We start from the raw sequence: 19078 nt of genomic DNA, 5'->3' as shown, positions 1-19078 counted from the left end.
GTTAATATTCATTTATGAAAGTAGAAAACGTTCTATAAATATAAATATAAATATTAACTTTAACTAATACAGTTATATTTACTGTATTTATAAAACTTAACTTTAACTAACACAGTTATATTTATTGTGTTTATCGTATTAAATGCATCGTGTGTCCTCTTAGAAAATATGTCAAAAACGTCGTCAAAGGGAAGCTGTAAATTCTCTAAATACCATGCGACGTGTTACAATTTTAATTAATCATATTCACAAAATTAATTTGACGTTCTTCGCGTGAAATATAAAATCATGGTCGTCCCACGTGTGTATCGAACCTGTTATTGGGTTGATATCTCACTCCCATTTTTATGATATCCGTAATAATAAAATTATTATTATTATTATGTTATTTTTTATTATCCGTGAATGTTAGCAACTGGACAAATTGAATGCAGCGGTCAAGGAAAAGCGACCAGAATTGGTCGATCGTAAAGGTGTCATTTTCCAGCAGGACAATGCTAGGCCGCACACAGCTTTGTCCACTCGGCAAAAATTGATGGATATTGGTTGGGAATTGATGTTACACCCACCATATAGCCATGATCTCGCGCCATCGGATTGCCACTTATTTCGATCCCTGGACAACTCCCTTCGTGGTAAAACTTTTAATCATGATGACGCTGTAAAATCTCACTTAACTCAGTTTTTCGCCTAAAAGGATCAGACTTTCTGCGAGCGTGGAATTTTCAAGTTGTCAGAGAGATGACGAAAGCTCATCGAACAAAATGGAAAATACATTACAGATTAAACTTCGTTCCAAGTAAAAAAAAATTTGTTATTTCATTGAACAAATCGGCCAACCCAGTAAAAATAAAGAAACTATTTCGAATGAACCAATTACAAAAATACAATTACAACTCCCGCAAACCTTCAAAATGTACGAAATGGCGGTGATCTTAGTAGCGCGGTAAATTAGGCCGAAATATTCGCAACAGTTAGCCGTGATTCGTCGCGAAAGGAAACCGGGCAACGGAGAAATTCGAGCGAAGAATTCGAGGATTGATAGCGGCCAGGGTCGAGGGCCGAAAGAAAAAAGGCAGGCGCGCGCGATAAATTTTTCAACGACGAAATTCGTCGATGATTATTTTTGCACGGGTTGCCCGCCGGCTGTCGGACCTGCGTCGAGCGGAACTTCGCGGCTGGATGGGCACGCGCGACGGATATAATCCAGAAAGGGTGTTCGACGGCGAAGACTTCGGCCCTCGCAGCCCGCACGCGGAACAGGTTGGACCCCCTCCCCGCGCTGCCAGCCAGAGTAAATAGACCCGGCGGAGTTAGAAGTCGCTTGATAAACAGTGGAACGACCGCGGTAAACGGTTTTTCCGAACAATCAGTCTGGCCTGCGCGACGTTTGCCAAGAACAAACCCTCGCGGATAGTGATTAGGCTCTAATTGAGTGGTCGCGATTGGGAAACGGCGTTCGACGAACGTCAGAACGCGACGCCGATTGCTCGGAAACTCTTCAGGTGACTCTGACGGCTTTTTTTCTGCGGCGACGATCAATTTTTGATCGAATATCTCGACGGAAATGGATTTTTCGAGTCTTCTTCTCCGCGAGGAACGTTCTCGTTAGCTCGAGCCTGTCGTGATCGTTCGCTGTTTTTTATTGGAATATTTCACATCGAATGCGAAGAGGGTGTTGACACTTGGCTTAGAAGGTTGTAGAAGATTTTCCTGCAGATTAACCCTTTCCTAGGCACTGGCAACTAAGCTTCCCATCCAGTTTTAGCGCGCATATGGACACCAGGCTCAAATATCCACGCCGTTGAAATGTGCTGCCATCTTGAAAATTCATATTGTGCTTATGAAAAGGCTAGAATGAAAGACTTTGATTCGTTATGTAGAAGCTTCTTTATGAGGACTGTCGTGTAGAGACGTCTTTACACCTTGTTAATATAAATTGTTGTAATTTTTACCAAGGTATTCTACCATCTAAGAAGAATTCTGCTACTTTGATCGTGTACTGTTTCAAACTTCTAGAGGATTTCGAGCTTAAATATCTTGTGGTATTTAAGGGAACTCCAATTTTCAGGAATGATATTATGCATGCTAGAATAAGAAACAAATTTCACTTATCAGCTAGAAAATTTTTATTTTAGGAACATCGCATAGAAGCGTCTTTATTCCTTGGTAATATGAATCGTTGGAATTGATAGTTAGCAAGGCACACTCCCATCTAGAAAGTATTCTACCATCTTGATTCTGTTTTGTTATAAACTCGATCAGAATTTTGAACAATTCTTTATACTGTTTACCGAGAATTTCCATGTTGAAGCTCTAAAACTAGAATGGAGAAGAACGAAAACAAGTCTTCGTTCACTGTAATTTATTGAAATTGTCCAAATGAACAGTCATTGAACAGCATTTACGTCTGATAACGATCGCAGAGAATATTTATTGTGCACAGAGGTCCATAATGTAGCAATGATTAACACCAGAATTACCGAAATACAGTAAATTCTCCCTGATTGACCCTCAGCTTGGAAACAAAAATGGACGATTTGGGAAGAGAGGAGATACGATATAATATAATATTATTATTATTATATAATAGAATTACGATATAATGTAACTATAGAATCGAGTCGCAAGGCTCGAATAAAAAAATTGTCCATTTTTATTTCCAACACGGGGTCGATTAGGGAGAATTTTCTGCACCTGTCAGGCTAATTTAGATTTCGTGTTAATAATATTCTCACAGGAACATTTTGAGCAGCTCAGGAACCGTGAAACGAAAATTCACGAGCTTCCGACTATTTTCTTAATTCTGGCGTCAATCGCAGCTAGATTACGGACCTAAAAAGACCTAAAAAGTTTAATACCTCGAGCAAGAAACGGTGGCACCGTGATCACGAAATGAATTCCGCGATTCCAGTTACGCTCGGCGGGGGATAACTAGAATTGAAATAAAGTCGTGGCACGACAAAAGCGAGAAATTCGATACCACTTGAGGCGCGCAAAGTGGAGCAAGCGTTCGAGATGGTGGGGGTGGTCGCGGGAGGGGGAGGGACGGAAAAGCCGAGTCGACGGAAATTCAATAACCAGTAAAAGTTTCCGCGAGAGAGCCGCTTCGCTCCCTCTCCCTCTCTCTCTCTCTCTCTCTCTCTCTCTCTCTCTCTCTCTCTCTCTCTCTCTCTCTCTCTCTCTCTCTCTCTCTCTCTCTCTCTCGTCGGCCGTGTCCGCGTCAAAAGAAACAGACGGCCGGCAGACGGAGCGCCGCGAAATTAGACGCTCGACAATAATTAATCTGGGTCGCGGGCTTGCGGAAGCGCGCGCAATCGATAGGCGACCGTTTTTCGTTCGCGTTTCCCTGCCGGTTTCCCGAGCGCGCGCCGATCCCGTCCGGATATCGCGACGTCTGCTCCGAACGTCGTTAAGCACCCGGAGACACCGAGACGTCGTCGACGGGACTTCTTGCCCCGGAGCGTCCCCGAGGGGCCGGAGAGGGCTGACCTGGATCCCCGGAGCGGTTTTCGTCGTAACGTGAAACTTTAAGCACCCGCGCGCCGCAGATTTTCGGCGATCGGCGACGTTTCCGCAGAGATAAACTCGTCCCGTAACATGGTCTGGCAACTTTCGAATCGCATTATCGATGACTCCGAGTTGGTCGCGGAGGGGGCGGAGGGGTTGTTCGCTGACACGCGGAGTCAGTCGTTGACACGTGGGTCGGCAGGAAGTCTCGCCAAGTTGAGGGAACTCGTTTGATAAAGCGAGGATCGGGGGCGGCAATTCTTGGGGATAGCTTCTCGGAGATGCGAGTTTGCTACTGTCGCGATTCCTACGGAAGTGCGGCTGATGAAAGATAAAGTCGAGACCGTGATGTTGGTACAGTTACGAACAGACGCGAATAAAAATCAAAGTCAATGTTCATTTTTACGGTAATGCGCTCGGACGAACTTCGATTTACTAGGATGCTTGGAGTGCAAAAGAGTTCGAATGAAATCATCCACTGTAATCAATTTTAGCTTTCTAGCTTTAGTTTCATTAAGCGAATTATTTAAATTTCATGGGAACTTTTGGGGTTGATTTTCGGCGCTCCGCGCGTGCGAATGAGGATTTCAATAAAATATTATAAGTAATACAATATTGTATATAAAATTTCACACAGAATAAAAATATTGAAATTTATCATAGAAAATATTATATAATATAATATATAATATTATACAATATACAAAATATTATATAATATTATATTATATTATGATATTATATATATTTATTGATACAATAATATAATATCATATATATATATCAAAAATGTACCATAGAAAATATTATATAATATTATATTATATTATGATATTATATATATATTTATTGATATAATAATATAATATTATATATATATAATATTATATTATTATTATATTATATTATATAATATATTATATATATATATATATATATATATATATATATATATATATATATAATATTATATTATTATATCAATAAATATATATATAATATCATAATATAATATAATATTATATAATATTTTCTATGGTAAATTTTTCAATATTTTTATTCTGTGTGATAATATATTATAATATCATAATAATATCATAATAATAATATCGTAATAATATCATATAATATGATATTATATTATTATAATATTATTATATATTATATTATATACTATAACAGTTCGTTCGATACGTTACAATAAAAATGATTCCAGAACTTTTGCGAATTATACAAATAAAAATGTTAATAAAACAATCAAACTTGCGCTTAAAAGACCCAGGCTGCCAACGGAGGGTTAAGAGGGTTGTTTCGAACGACGACGTCCAAAAGAACAGGTGAAACTGTAGAACAGGTGAAACTCTGCGGATGAAAAAATCAACGGTGTAATTAATCACGGAGGATCTATTTGCTAAGGTCGTTACGGGAGGGCTCGTCTCCGGTTGATCGATCCCGGCAGCCTCGTTTCAGAAAAGTACTGGAACGAGGACCAGAGAGAAAATGGAGTCTGCGGACGGGCATTATTGCGACCGGCTGTAGATATGGAAACGGCCGACTCCCTCCTTCCAACCGGAATATTATTTCGCCAGCGTTTAAGCAAGTGGGTCACGCCGTGCCTCGCGACACGGTTCGGCACGATCCGAAGCCTGGTCCACGAAATTACGATTCTGAATCGCTAATCTTCTTCTTCAACCCCTTCAGCGGCCGTTGAACGCGACCCCGGATACGGCAACGATGGCTGTATTCGAAACATTTGCTGCAGAATCTTACATTTGTCGTTCGAAGACACGGACGATTTACAGTAAACGTGTAGGTAAAATGATCGGCCTCGCATTTTTTATTTTAAAATTGTTGGAATTATAGAGACACCTTCCCGTAGAAAATAATTGAATTTTTCTAAGTCAAGCGTACACTCTAATAAAAATGGAGAAACGTTTGAACAAATTCTAATATGACCGGTTCCACACTTTTCGTTTTATAATTAACGAAATTGTGGAGAAACTTTCGTAGAAAATAATTGAATTTTTCTAAATCAAGCGTACACTCTAATAAAAATGGAGAAACGTTTGAACAAATTCTAAAATGACCGGTTCCACACTTTTCGTTTTATAACTAACGAAATTGTGGAGAAACTTTCGTAGAAAATAATTGAATTTTTCTAAGTCAAGCGTACACTGCAATAAAAATGGCAAAACTTTTAAACAAATTCTAAAATGACCGGTTCCACACTTTTTGTTTTATAATTAACGAAATTGTGGAGAAACTTTCGTAGAAAATAATTGAATTCTTCTAAGTCAAGCGTACGTTTTGGCAAAAATAGCGAAGAGTTTAAATAAATTCACTCTTGACATCCTTGTAAAGCATCGCACGTCAGTCACATCTGGTGCTCGATAGTTTTAATGTTAATAAAGGTTCGCGAAGTACGAGTATTCTCAATTTAATCGACTTGAATTATTCCGCGGTAATGCAGCACGGGAACGGCGGTGATGATGTCTTATTTAAGATTGACATAAATTTCTTATTCAAGATTGACATAAATATCTTATCCGAGATCGACTTCGATTTCTTATCCGAGATCGACATTTTACGAACATGCCGAGAATCTATGCTAAAAGGAAAAGCAAAAGTGTGCGTCGAAAAATCGACGACGAGCATAAATGGACACGTTATCGTACCTCGCGAAAGTATTCGATTGTCCTCGGGAAAATGCGCGCGGATAACGCGACACGTTCGCGGCCGAGAATTCGCTAATTTCTATCGGTGCAACAACTCCAATTAAATCCGTGCGATCCGTCCAACGTTTCCATTTCTTCCGTGCTCGTTAATTATCGGAAACACATCTCGCGGCACGTCTGCGCAACAGAGAATCATTAATACTCTCAATTTCGTCCGCTTAATCGGTTCGCCGGCGTTAATCCTTAATTAATAAAATACGAACGGCGACGAGCAAGTTCCGAATGAACGAGAAGTTCTCGATGGAAGTTTTTGAAATTTATAATTCAAGTTGGAGATTTCTCGAAATTGAAGTCCCGCGGTAGGTTAATTTTATATATATATAGATGAGAATTCTCTCTCTCTCTCTCGATGGGAATTTTTGAAATTTATAATCCAAGTTAGAGATTTCCCAAATCTTTGTGAAATTTTATAGAAATTCAAGTTACAGACTCCTCGAAATTGAGGCACGACAGAAGGTTAATTTTAGAAGAGAATTCTCGATGGAAGTTTTTGAAATTTATAATTCAAGTTGGAGATTTCTCGAAATTGAAGTCCCGCGGTAGGTTAATTTCAGATGAGAATTCTCGATGGAAATTTTTGTAATTTATAATCCAAGTTAGAGATTTCCCAAATCTTTGTGAAATTTTATAGAAATTCAAGTTACAGACTCCTCGAAATTGAGGCACGACAGAAGGTTAATTTTAGAAGAGAATTCTCGATGGAAGTTTTTGAAATTTATAATTCAAGTTGGAGATTTCTCGAAATTGAAGTCCCGCGGTAGGTTAATTTCAGATGAGAATTCTCGATGGAAGTTTTGGAAATTTATAATTCAAGTTAGAGATTTCCCAAATCTTTGTGAAATTTTATAGAAATTCAAGTTGCAGACTCCTCGAAATTGAGGCACGACAGAAGGTTAATTTTAGAAGAGAATTCTCGATGGAAGTTTTTGAAATTTATAATTCAAGTTGGAGATTTCTCGAAATCGAAGTCCCGCGGTAGGTTAATTTCAGATGAGAATTCTCGATGGAAATTTTTGAAATTTATAATCCAAGTTAGAGATTTCCCAAATCTTTGTGAAATTTTATAGAAATTCAAGTTACAGACTCATCCAAATTGAGGCACCGCAGAAGATTAATTTTAAAAGAGAATTCTCTCGATGGAAATTTTTGAAATTTATAATTCAAGTTGGAGATTTCCCGAAATTGAAGTCTCGCGGAAGGTTAATTTTATAAGAGAATTCTCGATGGAAATTTTTGCAATTTATAATCCAAGTTAGAGATTTCCCAAATCTTTGCGAAATTTTATAGAAATTCAAGTTACAGACTCCTCGAAATTGAGGCACCGCAGAAGATTAACTGCTGCAGAAAGCACGAGACACGTGTTATCACGGAGGCGTCGGATCCTCGTTCTTCATCTTTAAGGCGAAATTGCGTCGCGATGGCTGCTTTAACTGACAGTGTGCTAGTACCAGGGCAATTTAATACTGATAATTTGATGCTGAAAATCGTAACACGAGCTATCTACGGTTACACAGTGAAAGATTAGTCTAGCAGAATTTTCCCTTATTTTCTATAGGATTGTGTCGATGCAAAATATATCAGTAACGCATTTCTTTTCGAATGCAAATATTCTACAGAATAAATTTATATTATTTATCAGAACGAAAATCATAAAAACAAATTCGACAGGCTCGCAAAGATAACGCAATTCGAAACGAATTAGCGATCAACAGACAGCGGATATTTATGCAAAAAAACAGCTCTACCGATTCAGATAACACCGACTCAATGTCCTCATAAATGCCTAAAATCCGCAGTCTAGCGATCGGTGAACTTAGACCGACAATATGTCGAAAGTGAAAACACGCGACAAAACGTGGCGTTCGATCTTCCAGCCGGACAAATATCCGCGATCTAATTTGTTATGCGAAAGGCGTCTCACCCACAAAACTGGATTCGCGTTTAACCCTTTCGCTCCGAACGACGGATATATCCGTCATCCATATGAACACTCGCGGAGCCGAACGCCGGATATATCCGACATCCACATGATCGCCCTCTGGGGACGAACGCCGGATATATCCGACATGCTGGTATTGCGTGAATCTTTTGACGAAACAAACAAACGACAGTCCGAAATAAACGACACACCATTCAAGTTATATTTGTTCTACCTGCATTTCCCATTATTATTGTGTTACATGTCATAAAGGGATAGAAAATCGAAAGTACTAACTTTAGGACTAATTATTATGTATTATGTTTTGTATTATGAATATTATATTTTATTTTATTACTGTATATTATATATTATTTCTTCACTTTTTCCATTGTTAATGAAACTTTTTTTACCTATTAAATAACTTTATATCTTATGCAGAAATTATAACTATATTGTTTTAAAGAAAAATCCCTTTTCTTCCCAAATACACTATCCACGCGCAATGTGCACAATTTCGGCGGGTGGTTCCGTTCAGGAGGGGCGCTACGGCGGACTGAACCGCCGTAGCGAAAGGGTTAATTTAAAGAATCCTCCGCGGTCATGCACTCGCATGTCCGTCTCCTCGCGGAACGTAAACATCGCCGGTGTGGCGCTTAAACGGTGCGTTTAAGTGATCGTTGAAGGGGAATCCAACGCCGGAACCTGTTTGTTGTAATACCCGTCCGGTGATTTATCGTTGCACAAGCTCCTTTCCCGGAAAAAGTATTTCGCATAGCTGGCTGAAGCGAACCGTGTTTCAGCACTCGGGGATGATCAACAAAGTGGCGGCAAACTCTTGAAAGCGTTTCCACTCCGCGCTCCTACCCTGTTCTAATCCGCCATTATTCGGCCAACAATAATCATCAAAGCCCCCCTCCCCCTCCCCTCACCGTGCCGCATTCGTCGAGCATTAAAAAAGTGGCGCGAATTCAACGGCAACGACGCATCCTGCTTCCTCGCCCTTTGTACCCCCAAAAATTGCATTCGTATCCATCGACCTGCTTCGACGTTTTGTTTGCGCACGTGCGTAGAAATACACGGCGTGTGTCGCTAAACATCGCGTTCTTTGACAGTCGAGCGTCAAAGGATTCTTCCGTATTTAACTTGGAGAGGAGTCTGTAACTTGAATTTCTATAAAATTTCACAAAGACTTGGAAAATCTCTAACTTGGATTATAAATTTCAAAAATTCCCATCGAGAATTCTCATCTAAAATTAACCTACCGCGGGACTTCAATTTCGAGAAATCTCCAACTTGAATTATAAATCTCAAAAACTTCCATCGAGAATTCTCTTCTAAAATTAACCTTCTGTCGTGCCTCAATTTCGAGGAGTCTGTAACTTGAATTTCTATAAAATTTCACAAAGATTTGGAAAATCTCTAACTTGGATTATAAATTTCAAAAATTCCCATCGAGAATTCTCATCTAAAATTAACCTACCGCGAGACTTCAATTTCGAGAAATCTCCAACTTGAATTATAAATCTCAAATATTTCCATCGAGAATTCTCTTCTAAAATTAATCTTCCGCAGCGCTTCAATTTCGAGGAGTCTGTAACTTGAATTTCTATAAAATTTCACAAAGATTTGGGAAATCTCTAACTTGGATTATAAATTTCAAAAATTCCCATCGAGAATTGTCTTATAAAATTAACCTTCCGCGGGACTTCAATTTCGAGAAATCTCCAACTTGAATTATAAATTTCAAAAACTTCCATCGAGAATTCTCTTTTAAAATTAATCTTCTGCGGTGCCTCAATTTCGATGAGTCTGTAACTTGAATTTCTATAAAATTTCACAAAGACTTGGAAAATCTCTAACTTGGATTATAAATTTCAAAAATTTCCATCGAGAATTCTCATCTGAAATTAACCTACCGCGGAACTTCAATTTCGAGAAATCTCCAACTTGAATTATAAATTGCAAAAATTTCCATCGAGAATTCTCTTCTAAAATTAATCTTCCGCAGCGCTCCAATTTCGAGAACCTCGTCGATAACTATCAGTAAGGCGCCAGCAATGTGAGAGAAAACAAAGCGAAGGAAATTCCTCTGCAACAATTAAGAGGCGGATAAAAAGAGCACCGTTTTCCGCGAAGAGTCAACAGCTGTTTCATTCAAAAGGCGCGCGGACCGCGGCCGAGCGAAAATCAAAGAGCGGGGTTATTCCGCGAAAGGCGGGCGTTAATGACTGGTTTTTACGACCGCCGTCCATCCGGTTGTATCGGCGGTCTGCAGACGGTCTGCGGTATCTCATCGGCACGGAATTTGCATGTTCCCCGAAGAGAAGAGTGCACCCACGCGTCCACCCGAGTAATTCCATCCCCGAGGCTCTCTCCTCGTGACACGTTCGTTTCGCTTCGCTCTGACTCATGCGATTTCGAAACACGGTCACGTTTTTGGCAAAAACAATGAGCTTTTATTACGGTACACTCGCATTGTCGCCGGTCTTCTGCAGTTGAAAGCCGATCTTTCGGGGACGCTGAACTCCAGTGGCCCGGAAAATCTTCGCCGATTTTGGACAAACTCTTGACATTAAAACTGTCATAACTTCATGGCTCGCAACGATAAAGCTGGACTCATTTTGAAGCTCGAAGCTTCTACTTTTTTTACGAATTGTTCGCTTTTTCACATTTGCTTTTGCATAGTATAGCCAATGGAGAACTAGAGACGCGATTCTCCTTGAAAATATTGCTCATTGAAACGTCTGCAAATTCACTGGACAATTTTTCTTCGGATCGATCTTGACGTAAATTTGAAGACCGAAGTCTCCTCTTTATAATGAGCTCGTAAATATTAGCGTACGATTTTTTTTTAGACTCATTATTGAGCTCTGAATGAGAGGCGTACTTCACGGTACACCCGAACTTGGTCCCCGTTTTCGTTCCATGAAACGGCTGGAAAAAATCGTGCAGCAACTTCTGAGGGGTTTTTGTAAAGCGGAAGGTTCGTTCTTCGAATACGTGGTAGACTCGTTCGTCGAAAAAATTTGCCAACGATTTTGCGGACCATTTTGGACAGCATTTAAAATGTAAATCGGAAATTGTTCGGAGACATTCGGAATCGTATTTGAATCACGCAGCGGCCAATTAGGGATTACCACCCCGGCGGCCCGAATTTGTCGCTGGAACAAACTCGCGAATAGAAATTCCCTGTTGCATAAATGTATTAGGGTCGTGTAAACGCGACGGTGACGCGACGCTCCTTTAGGCGATGGCCGTTATCAATTTTCTAGGGCGAGCCGAACCGGTTGGTTCTCACAAATTTTTTCCTTCCAACTTCGCGGGAGGAAAGTTTTAATTGAATTTCTTCGCCGACCACGGGAAATTTCGCGTTACCCTTGGACGGAGCGGATCAAAGCAGCCTACGAACCTTTGAAGTTCACCTGGGACGCGGCCGCGACAAAGAATTTTACGCTGTCCGGGCAAACGGCGAAATTTCGTTGAATCGTTAATGTACGCCCGTCATTTTCGATACACAATTAGTAGCACTGTTTAATTGAATGTAATAATACGGTGAATAATTTACATTATCGCTGGTCTATTTCATTTCGCCTCGGTCACGCTTAATTACCGTAATCATACCGACGCACGAGCACGAGTTCATGCCGCATTGTGAATTTAAAATTGGGTACTGCTGTCACGACCGAGGCAGGAAATATTTATGGGCATCGCTCGGGTTTCCTATTCTAATTGAAATTCGATTCGAATTTCCTATTCGATACTATAAAATAAATAAGCTCGATTCAAACATAAATGATAGAATGTTCAATAGATCGACCGCGCATCTTTCGCGCAAAATTCGTAAATCGCGCGAAACAGTTGCTAAATACGAATTTATTCTCTGCCTTAATCATTTTAATAGATCGCGGGTAATATGATATAATTAATGTTTTCGCTGTTGTTTATCAAATTAATTCTTGACACAATAACAATCGACGAAACACGGTAAATTATCAACGTCGCTTTGAATCTATTAAAATTATTAAGCACACCTTCGCTTAATTATCGTTTCGTTTCACATGAAAATCCACGGTCCACTAACGAGACAGGGAACAAACATAATCGAGGGATGCGGGATCGAATTAACGATAGTCTTCTTAGTAAATGGAACGTTCCGATTCTAATCGCGGTTTCTGTTGCAGGTACCTATCAAGGCCAGTGGCACCGTGGAATGAGGCACGGTTATGGTGTAAGAGCAAGCGCACCCTTCGGTTTAGCCAGTCATTACAAGCCGTCGAAGCAAGTCAGAGCGTCGTTGACGTCCTTGAGGAGTGCGGATGGCGGAGGACCAGTCGCCCCGACACCGGAACCAACCGACAAGAGGGACCGTCGTGTCGACGACAGCAGGGGCGGTTTTGTATTGAAAGCTAGAAGCGACGATCCTCCAGCCAGGAGGAAGAGCCTCACCGAGAAGTCCTTGAAGAAGGGAATCCTCTCGGTAAAGTGTAATTTTCAATTCGGATCTCTTACAAACTGCCTAAAGCTTTTAACTTCGGTGGAAAGTACGCGTTCAGGAGAATATTTCATATACAGGGTGTCCCAAAAATGTCTCGCAACCCGGAAATGGCGGGTTCCTCGGATCATTTGAAGCAACTTCTTCCTTTACAAAAATGTTCTCCGAGGCGCCGTTAACGAGTTATTAACGAAAGACAGTGACCAATAAGAATCGAGTACGGCTGACGCGAGGCGGTCCGGTCAACCAGCGCGCGCAGCCCAGTTCCGTTCATTGGCTCGGTCGCCTCGCGCCAGCTGAGTTCTCGCCTCTCATTGGTCACTGTTTTTCGTTAATAACTCGTTAAGGGTGCCTCGGAAAAAATTTTTGTAAAGGAAAAAGTTGCTTCAAATGACCTGAGGAACTCGCCACTTTCGGATTGCGAGACATTTTTGGGACACTGTATTTGCAGGACAATAGCCAAAGGTGGAGTCTAATTTATAACTCAATTTATTTCAATAATAACACTGAGATGCGTTTAACCATCTCTGTTTAGGATTACTAGAGCAAAATTATTATTTTAGTTATTTCATATTCTCTTCAAGATTCCTAGCAAAAAGTTATTTAAGATTTTCCTGTTTCATGATTATTAAGACTGAAGCGAAAGTTCAATTCATAATCATTTAATAGCACTTACAACGCTGCAAGAAATTTTTAAGAATGTATCGAGTTAGACAGTAGTTCTTCCAAATGCACGGGAGATTCAATGTTGGCTATTCTTGCCCGCGTTCGACTATATTCTTTGCTCGAGGGGTGAAATCTACCCCTAAAATTAACTCGGAACTGCCAGCGTTGAAATAAAATTAGAAATTCCGAACATCGAGAGGGTTGCTTTCGCGAGGAGATAATTTCTCTGACCGCCGCTTTCCATCGAGGTTACCGTTTCTTAATCTTGATACTTCGATGTCTGCACTTTTCCTTTCACTTGGCATTCATCCACTTCTCAAACTTCATCAAACTTCGGAAACTAAATCGAGTAGAGTAATATCGGTGGTTCAACATGATTCAACATCGACGTACCATAGATAACATTTGTCTCGCTTGCCGTCACGTCAAAAAGAAACAGCTTTCTTTGTTTGTTTTTTTTCCCCGGGCCTGTAATGTCTCGTTGTCCCGGTAGAATCAACGAGGCCACGCTCATTACAGCGAAACTGTAATTGCAGGGACTGAAAATTCGAAAACAGAGGAGCACAGGTGACTTGGAGAAACGCGGCACCGGTGGCAGTATTAGAAGCAACGTTAGCTCGGCGTCATGGATGTCGACAGAGAGCTCGCAGAGTCAAGCATCTGCATCCGTTCACACGGACAGCAACGCGTCCTTTGTCATCGAGGTGCGTTGCCATTGTACAATCTCGAGATCCGTAGCCGTTGCGATCGCTCTCGTGGATGCGCATCGGAGGATCGTTGCGCAGGGGAGAAGGACTGAAAAATGATCCGTGGGCGGAGAATAAAAGATATTAGCTTAAGTCGGATTAAAAATAACGGCCCCGAAGAAACGGATAATCCTGAAAGGGCGCGAGCCCATTACCGGCGCAAGCGTTATTAAATTTTCGATGCGATTACGTCCCTCGGTAGAGTCCGTAGTAAATTGCCCGACGTCGATTCTTGCGCTTCCGAATGAGCCTGTCTGCTTCAAACTCGATCAAACTTACGCCGGTTGAAGCGCAACTTCATTTTCCACTCAGCGGAGAGTCCATTGTTAAATGAACAAGCCCGATTCAAGCTTGATCAAACTTAGTTATAGATCCGACTTTGTTCGCAGTCCGACGAAATTCCAAGCCCCGTTCTTGTAAATCGATGCGCACGATCGAATCCGCGTGGCTCGAGGTTTGACCCTGTTTGAAATCCAACGAAACCGGTCGTCGATTCGAACACTGTAAAAAGAATCAACCTGTTGCCCGAACGTGGCACGATGCACACGAACACACAAATCTATTCGGTTCGAGCTGTGACCGACAAGAATTAATCGAAACGAAGCAATAAGAATCAACCTTTCGCTCGACGCGGCACAATGTACGTGAACCCGTATCGAACCAAATCTATACAGTTCGAAGTTTGACCCCATTCGAAGCCCCCTAAAATAGTCTCAATCACGAATTCGAACACAGTAAATAGAATCAACCCGAACGCCGCACGATGTACATGAACCTATAATTAAACCGAATCAACACGGTTCGAGGTTTGACCCCGTTTGAAGCCCGCCGAAGTAAACTAAAAAATCATTGATATTCAACTTCGATAATCGGAATCAACCTCTCGTCCGAACGTAGCACGATGTACACGAACCCTTTATCGAACCGAGCCTCCACCAGTTCGAGGTTTGACCCTGTTTGAAGCCCGACGAGATTTGACCCCGTTTGAAGCCCGCCGAAGTAAACTAAAAATCATTGATATTCAACTTCGATAATCGGAATCAACCTCTCGTCCGAACGTAGCACGATGTACACGAACCCTTTATCGAACCGAGTCTCCACCAGTTCGAGGTTTGACCCTGTTTGAAGCCCGACGAGAATCGACGCGACCCCACAGTAAATCGACATCTTGCCCCAGCATAGCACCAGTCGCATATTACCAACCCTCGAACGAGCTCCGCGAGCGAACCGCGGCAGCTTTTCTAACCGGACTAATTCGGATTGCAGGACGAGCAGATGGACGCCTCGGTGACGGAGACCTACCTGGGCGAATGGAAGAACGACAAGCGGACAGGGTTCGGGATATCGGAGCGTAGCGACGGTCTCCGGTACGAGGGCGAGTGGTTCAACAACCGGAAGTACGGCTACGGCGTGACGACGTTCCGCGACGGGACGAAGGAGGAGGGCAAGTACAAGAACAACGTGCTGATCAGCAGCCAGAAGAAGAAGCACCTGTTCCTGATCAGGTCGGCGAAGTTCCGCGAGAGGATAGAGGCGGCGGTGAACGCGGCCCAGCGGGCGAGCAAGATCGCGCTTCAGAAAGCGGACATCGCGATCTCGCGTGCGGCGGCGGCGCGCGGCCGAGCGGAATTGGCGGACATCGCGGCTCAGCACGCGAGAGAGGACTCGGAGCTGGCGCAGCAGACTGCCAAGCAGTTCGCGCCGGACTTCCGGCAGCCGGGGCTGGAGAGGTTACGGACCAGGGAGATCCCGAAGTACGTGCCGCCCCCGCAGGACAGCGTTCCGAGGAAGAGCATCCTGCAGAAGGCGGGCAGCGTGGACCAGCCCGGTCTCCAAGCTCCCACGAAGAGCCCGATCTCGTCCATAGAGCCCACGTCGACCACCAGCACGTCCACCGTCAGCAACATGATGCAGTCGATCAGGCGGGCCAGCATGAAGCAGAACCAGCTGCCGCAGAACCCTCTGCTGGCGAACCAGCTGCCGCAGAGCCAGAACCCGCTGCCGCAGAACCAGCTCACCCAGAATCAGATACCCACCCAGGTGACTCCCGCGCAACTGGTGAACCAGTTGCCGCTGAGCCAGCTGAACCAGACTACCCTGAGCGGCCAGAACCTTTACCAAACACAGTTCCCGCCGCAGATGCCCCAGAATCTCGTGCCGCAGGGCCAGTACCCTAACAGTTTACCGAATCAGTATCAGCAGCCGGGCCAGTACCCCGGAGGCCCGTTCCTCCCGCAATCTCAGTTTCCTGTTCAGGGTAGTCCGTACGGTCAGCCGCAGTACCAACCGATCAGCCCGCCACAGGCCGACCCGTACTCTTATCAGCAGCAGATGGCTAGCCCCCAAGGCTACCAGAATGTCCAGGCATATCCCAATCAGCAGGTGATCTACTCTAGACTGCTTGCCCGTGGGTGCTGTTTGATCAAGCGGTTTGTTTGTCTAATCCAAATCGTATCGCTCGCTTTCCTCGGCGAACTTCTCCTTCGCGCCGAGGAGTCGCGATTAGGCTAAGGGTCTTCGCGCAGACGGTCGAAGATACTGATACTCTCGCTTCGTCGAAGATCTGCGGAAGTTCCCATAGGCCTGATGATACTTTATTATGATATATAGTTTGTTGAAAAACTGTTTGACGCGTAGTTTTGTTCATCCGTTATCTGTTGGTTTTTGTTGAAACAACTGCCAAAGTCGAGGGTAAACGAGGAGGTAAATTTTTCGAGATAAATTGTGTACTTCCGTCGACAAATTTAGACTAGAATATTCCGGAGAAGCTTCCTTGTTGAATATTTAAGAAATAAATCTCCCTTTTCAGTTTCGTTTAATAATTTGTTTATCCATTTTCATGTAAACTCGCGTGCGCGATGTTTGTACTAAAACAGGGGAAACGTGTTTTCGATAAAAAAAGATGCACAATTTAAAAGAAAAATAATTACTCTACACCCTCATTTTATCGTCGACTTTGGAGAGCTGTTTTCACCCCTTGACAATCGATGCAGATGAAAACACGTGCGAAATAATTTTCAGCAAACTACACCGTACTAAAATATCATTGAAATCGGCGCGTTACACTTGGATGTGTTCCCCCGTAAGAAGCCCCATAATAATCGTCCAATCAGACGGCTGTCGGGTTTCGTTTTCCATTGGTAATCTGGTGGTGATCTTTGTCATCCTACTGACCACGATTGATCCAACCAAGACGTCCACACTGACGCACGCCCAGCACCCCAAAAAGTGGCTAACTATTTCCGATTGGTTAACGAAGATTGCTTTTGAGGATGCTGCGCGATCGCTGCGGCGAGTCGGGCGATGGGACTGATTCCATCGGATCTGTTCCAGATGACACTACCGAATCAGTACGGGCCTGGTCAGATGAGCCAGTACGGCTCGCAGCAGTTGTACGGGCAACAGCCGCCACCGCCTCAGCAAACGCAGGTTCCGCAGCAGTATCAGCCCGACGGGATCGGGGACCCGCAACGACCACCGAGTTCGACGAGTATACGAAGAAACAGCAGGGTCTTGACCCCGCAAGATCGACCCGAGACTATTGGCCAAACTCTGAACGACAGGTCCCGACCTTCTCTATCGAGCGCAGAAAAATATTTTCGGTTTCGGAACGGCAGATAAATTTAACCGCGAGCCCGTAAAAAGCACAGCCTGCACACGCGTAGCGTTATCGGTCGACCAGATATCTAGCCACCGGCTCGGGATTTGTCGCAAAATATTTGTCAGCTTCATAGGAGCTCGTTAACCATCGAACATTATCGCTATCTTATTTCAAGAAGCATGCGCTAAACTGGACCGCGGAAGTTTATGCATTTTGCACTGGTACGGAAGTTCTATTTCCGGATTGACACCTTCGAGACGTTCGAAATAAGTTGAGAAATATTGGATTTCCGATCATTGTTTCGGTTCACTGTGTCGTTATTTATCGTTCTTTTTGCTATTCTTGAAAGTGCTAACAATAGTTCCTGCAGAGAACTGAATTCTATATGAAAATCTGTGTGTGTGTGTGTGAAATAATTAGAAAATTGAACGATATATCGTAACCTTTTGTTCTGTACACGATCAAATGCCGTTAATATATCGACATTCGTCCTGAAAGGCTCGAATCTGTCAAATCTTTTTCGTTCGATAATTACTCGATAATTATTCACAGTCTATTGATCTCGCGAAGCGTTTCGTAATCACGCAGACATTTCGAGCAAGCCTGCAATCACTATGAAAAGAAACGTACGATGCACGTAACGATTGTCGGGGCATACGAAACGTAGCGAACGTGTCCAGTGTCACGAATGCCTGAAGTTCTGCGATCTAGAGCCGAGATTACGTTATCTGCTTGTACAATTAGCGGAGGATTTTCGAATCGCGGCGACCTGATTTTAATTCAGCCGGTTCCGCTCGATCGTTTTACAGACTAGATCATTACAAGAGGCCGCCCAGCCGCGATAGTTCCGTGGATCGTTACGCTAGAGCGCATTCCCGGTTGACTGGATCGAGGCAGCCGTCCGTCGATAAAACCATCACGAACCCGCCCCAGGATATGCTCGACAGGTGACTAAACTGTTCCCAATCCGCTCTGAAAACTGCCTCCATTATTCACTCGAAACCGTGGCGAAATCTTTACGAAAATATCCTGCAAGTATGTCAACTATGATACATAACAGAGGTCGCATTTTTGTTCGTCGATTTGGATCTCGAAAAAAATGGAGGGGCGCTCGCTTTTACTTTGTCACGAGGATCTTTGCTTGGATTTTCAGTTATCGTTGAATTTCGTGGTAAGACGATGGAGTTGTCGTTGAGAAGAGGTTAGGCGACACTAGGAACCATTCAAAAATTTCTGAGATTGATAATTTTCTAAGCAAATATTTGGTAGATAATATGCGATTGAGAGAGGTTAGGTGCTTCTAGGGACCGTCCTTGAATTTCTAAGGGTTGATACTTTTCAAGCGACAGGATTCGGTGCTGTCGATATACAGGGTGTCGCAAAAATGTCTCGCCATTAGGAAATGGG

General features: G+C 42.9%; 1 protein-coding gene across 1 annotated transcript in view; it reads left to right on the top strand.

Moving 5' to 3' along the window:
* The window catches only part of LOC117225551 (uncharacterized), an 86888-nt gene that overhangs the window by 55023 nt on the left and 12787 nt on the right, over positions 1-19078 (top strand). Inside the window, exons 4-8 of the mRNA XM_033479213.2 lie at positions 12348-12643; positions 13861-14028; positions 15337-16452; positions 17404-17633; positions 18481-18618. Coding sequence (XP_033335104.1) covers positions 12348-12643; positions 13861-14028; positions 15337-16452; positions 17404-17633; positions 18481-18618 — 1948 coding nt within the window. The remainder of the gene's footprint in view (positions 1-12347; positions 12644-13860; positions 14029-15336; positions 16453-17403; positions 17634-18480; positions 18619-19078) is intronic.

Source organism: Megalopta genalis, chromosome 2 (assembly GCF_051020955.1).
Source record: "Megalopta genalis isolate 19385.01 chromosome 2, iyMegGena1_principal, whole genome shotgun sequence".
NCBI lineage: Eukaryota > Metazoa > Arthropoda > Insecta > Hymenoptera > Halictidae > Megalopta > Megalopta genalis.
This window is presented reverse-complemented; position numbering and strand designations above follow the sequence as displayed.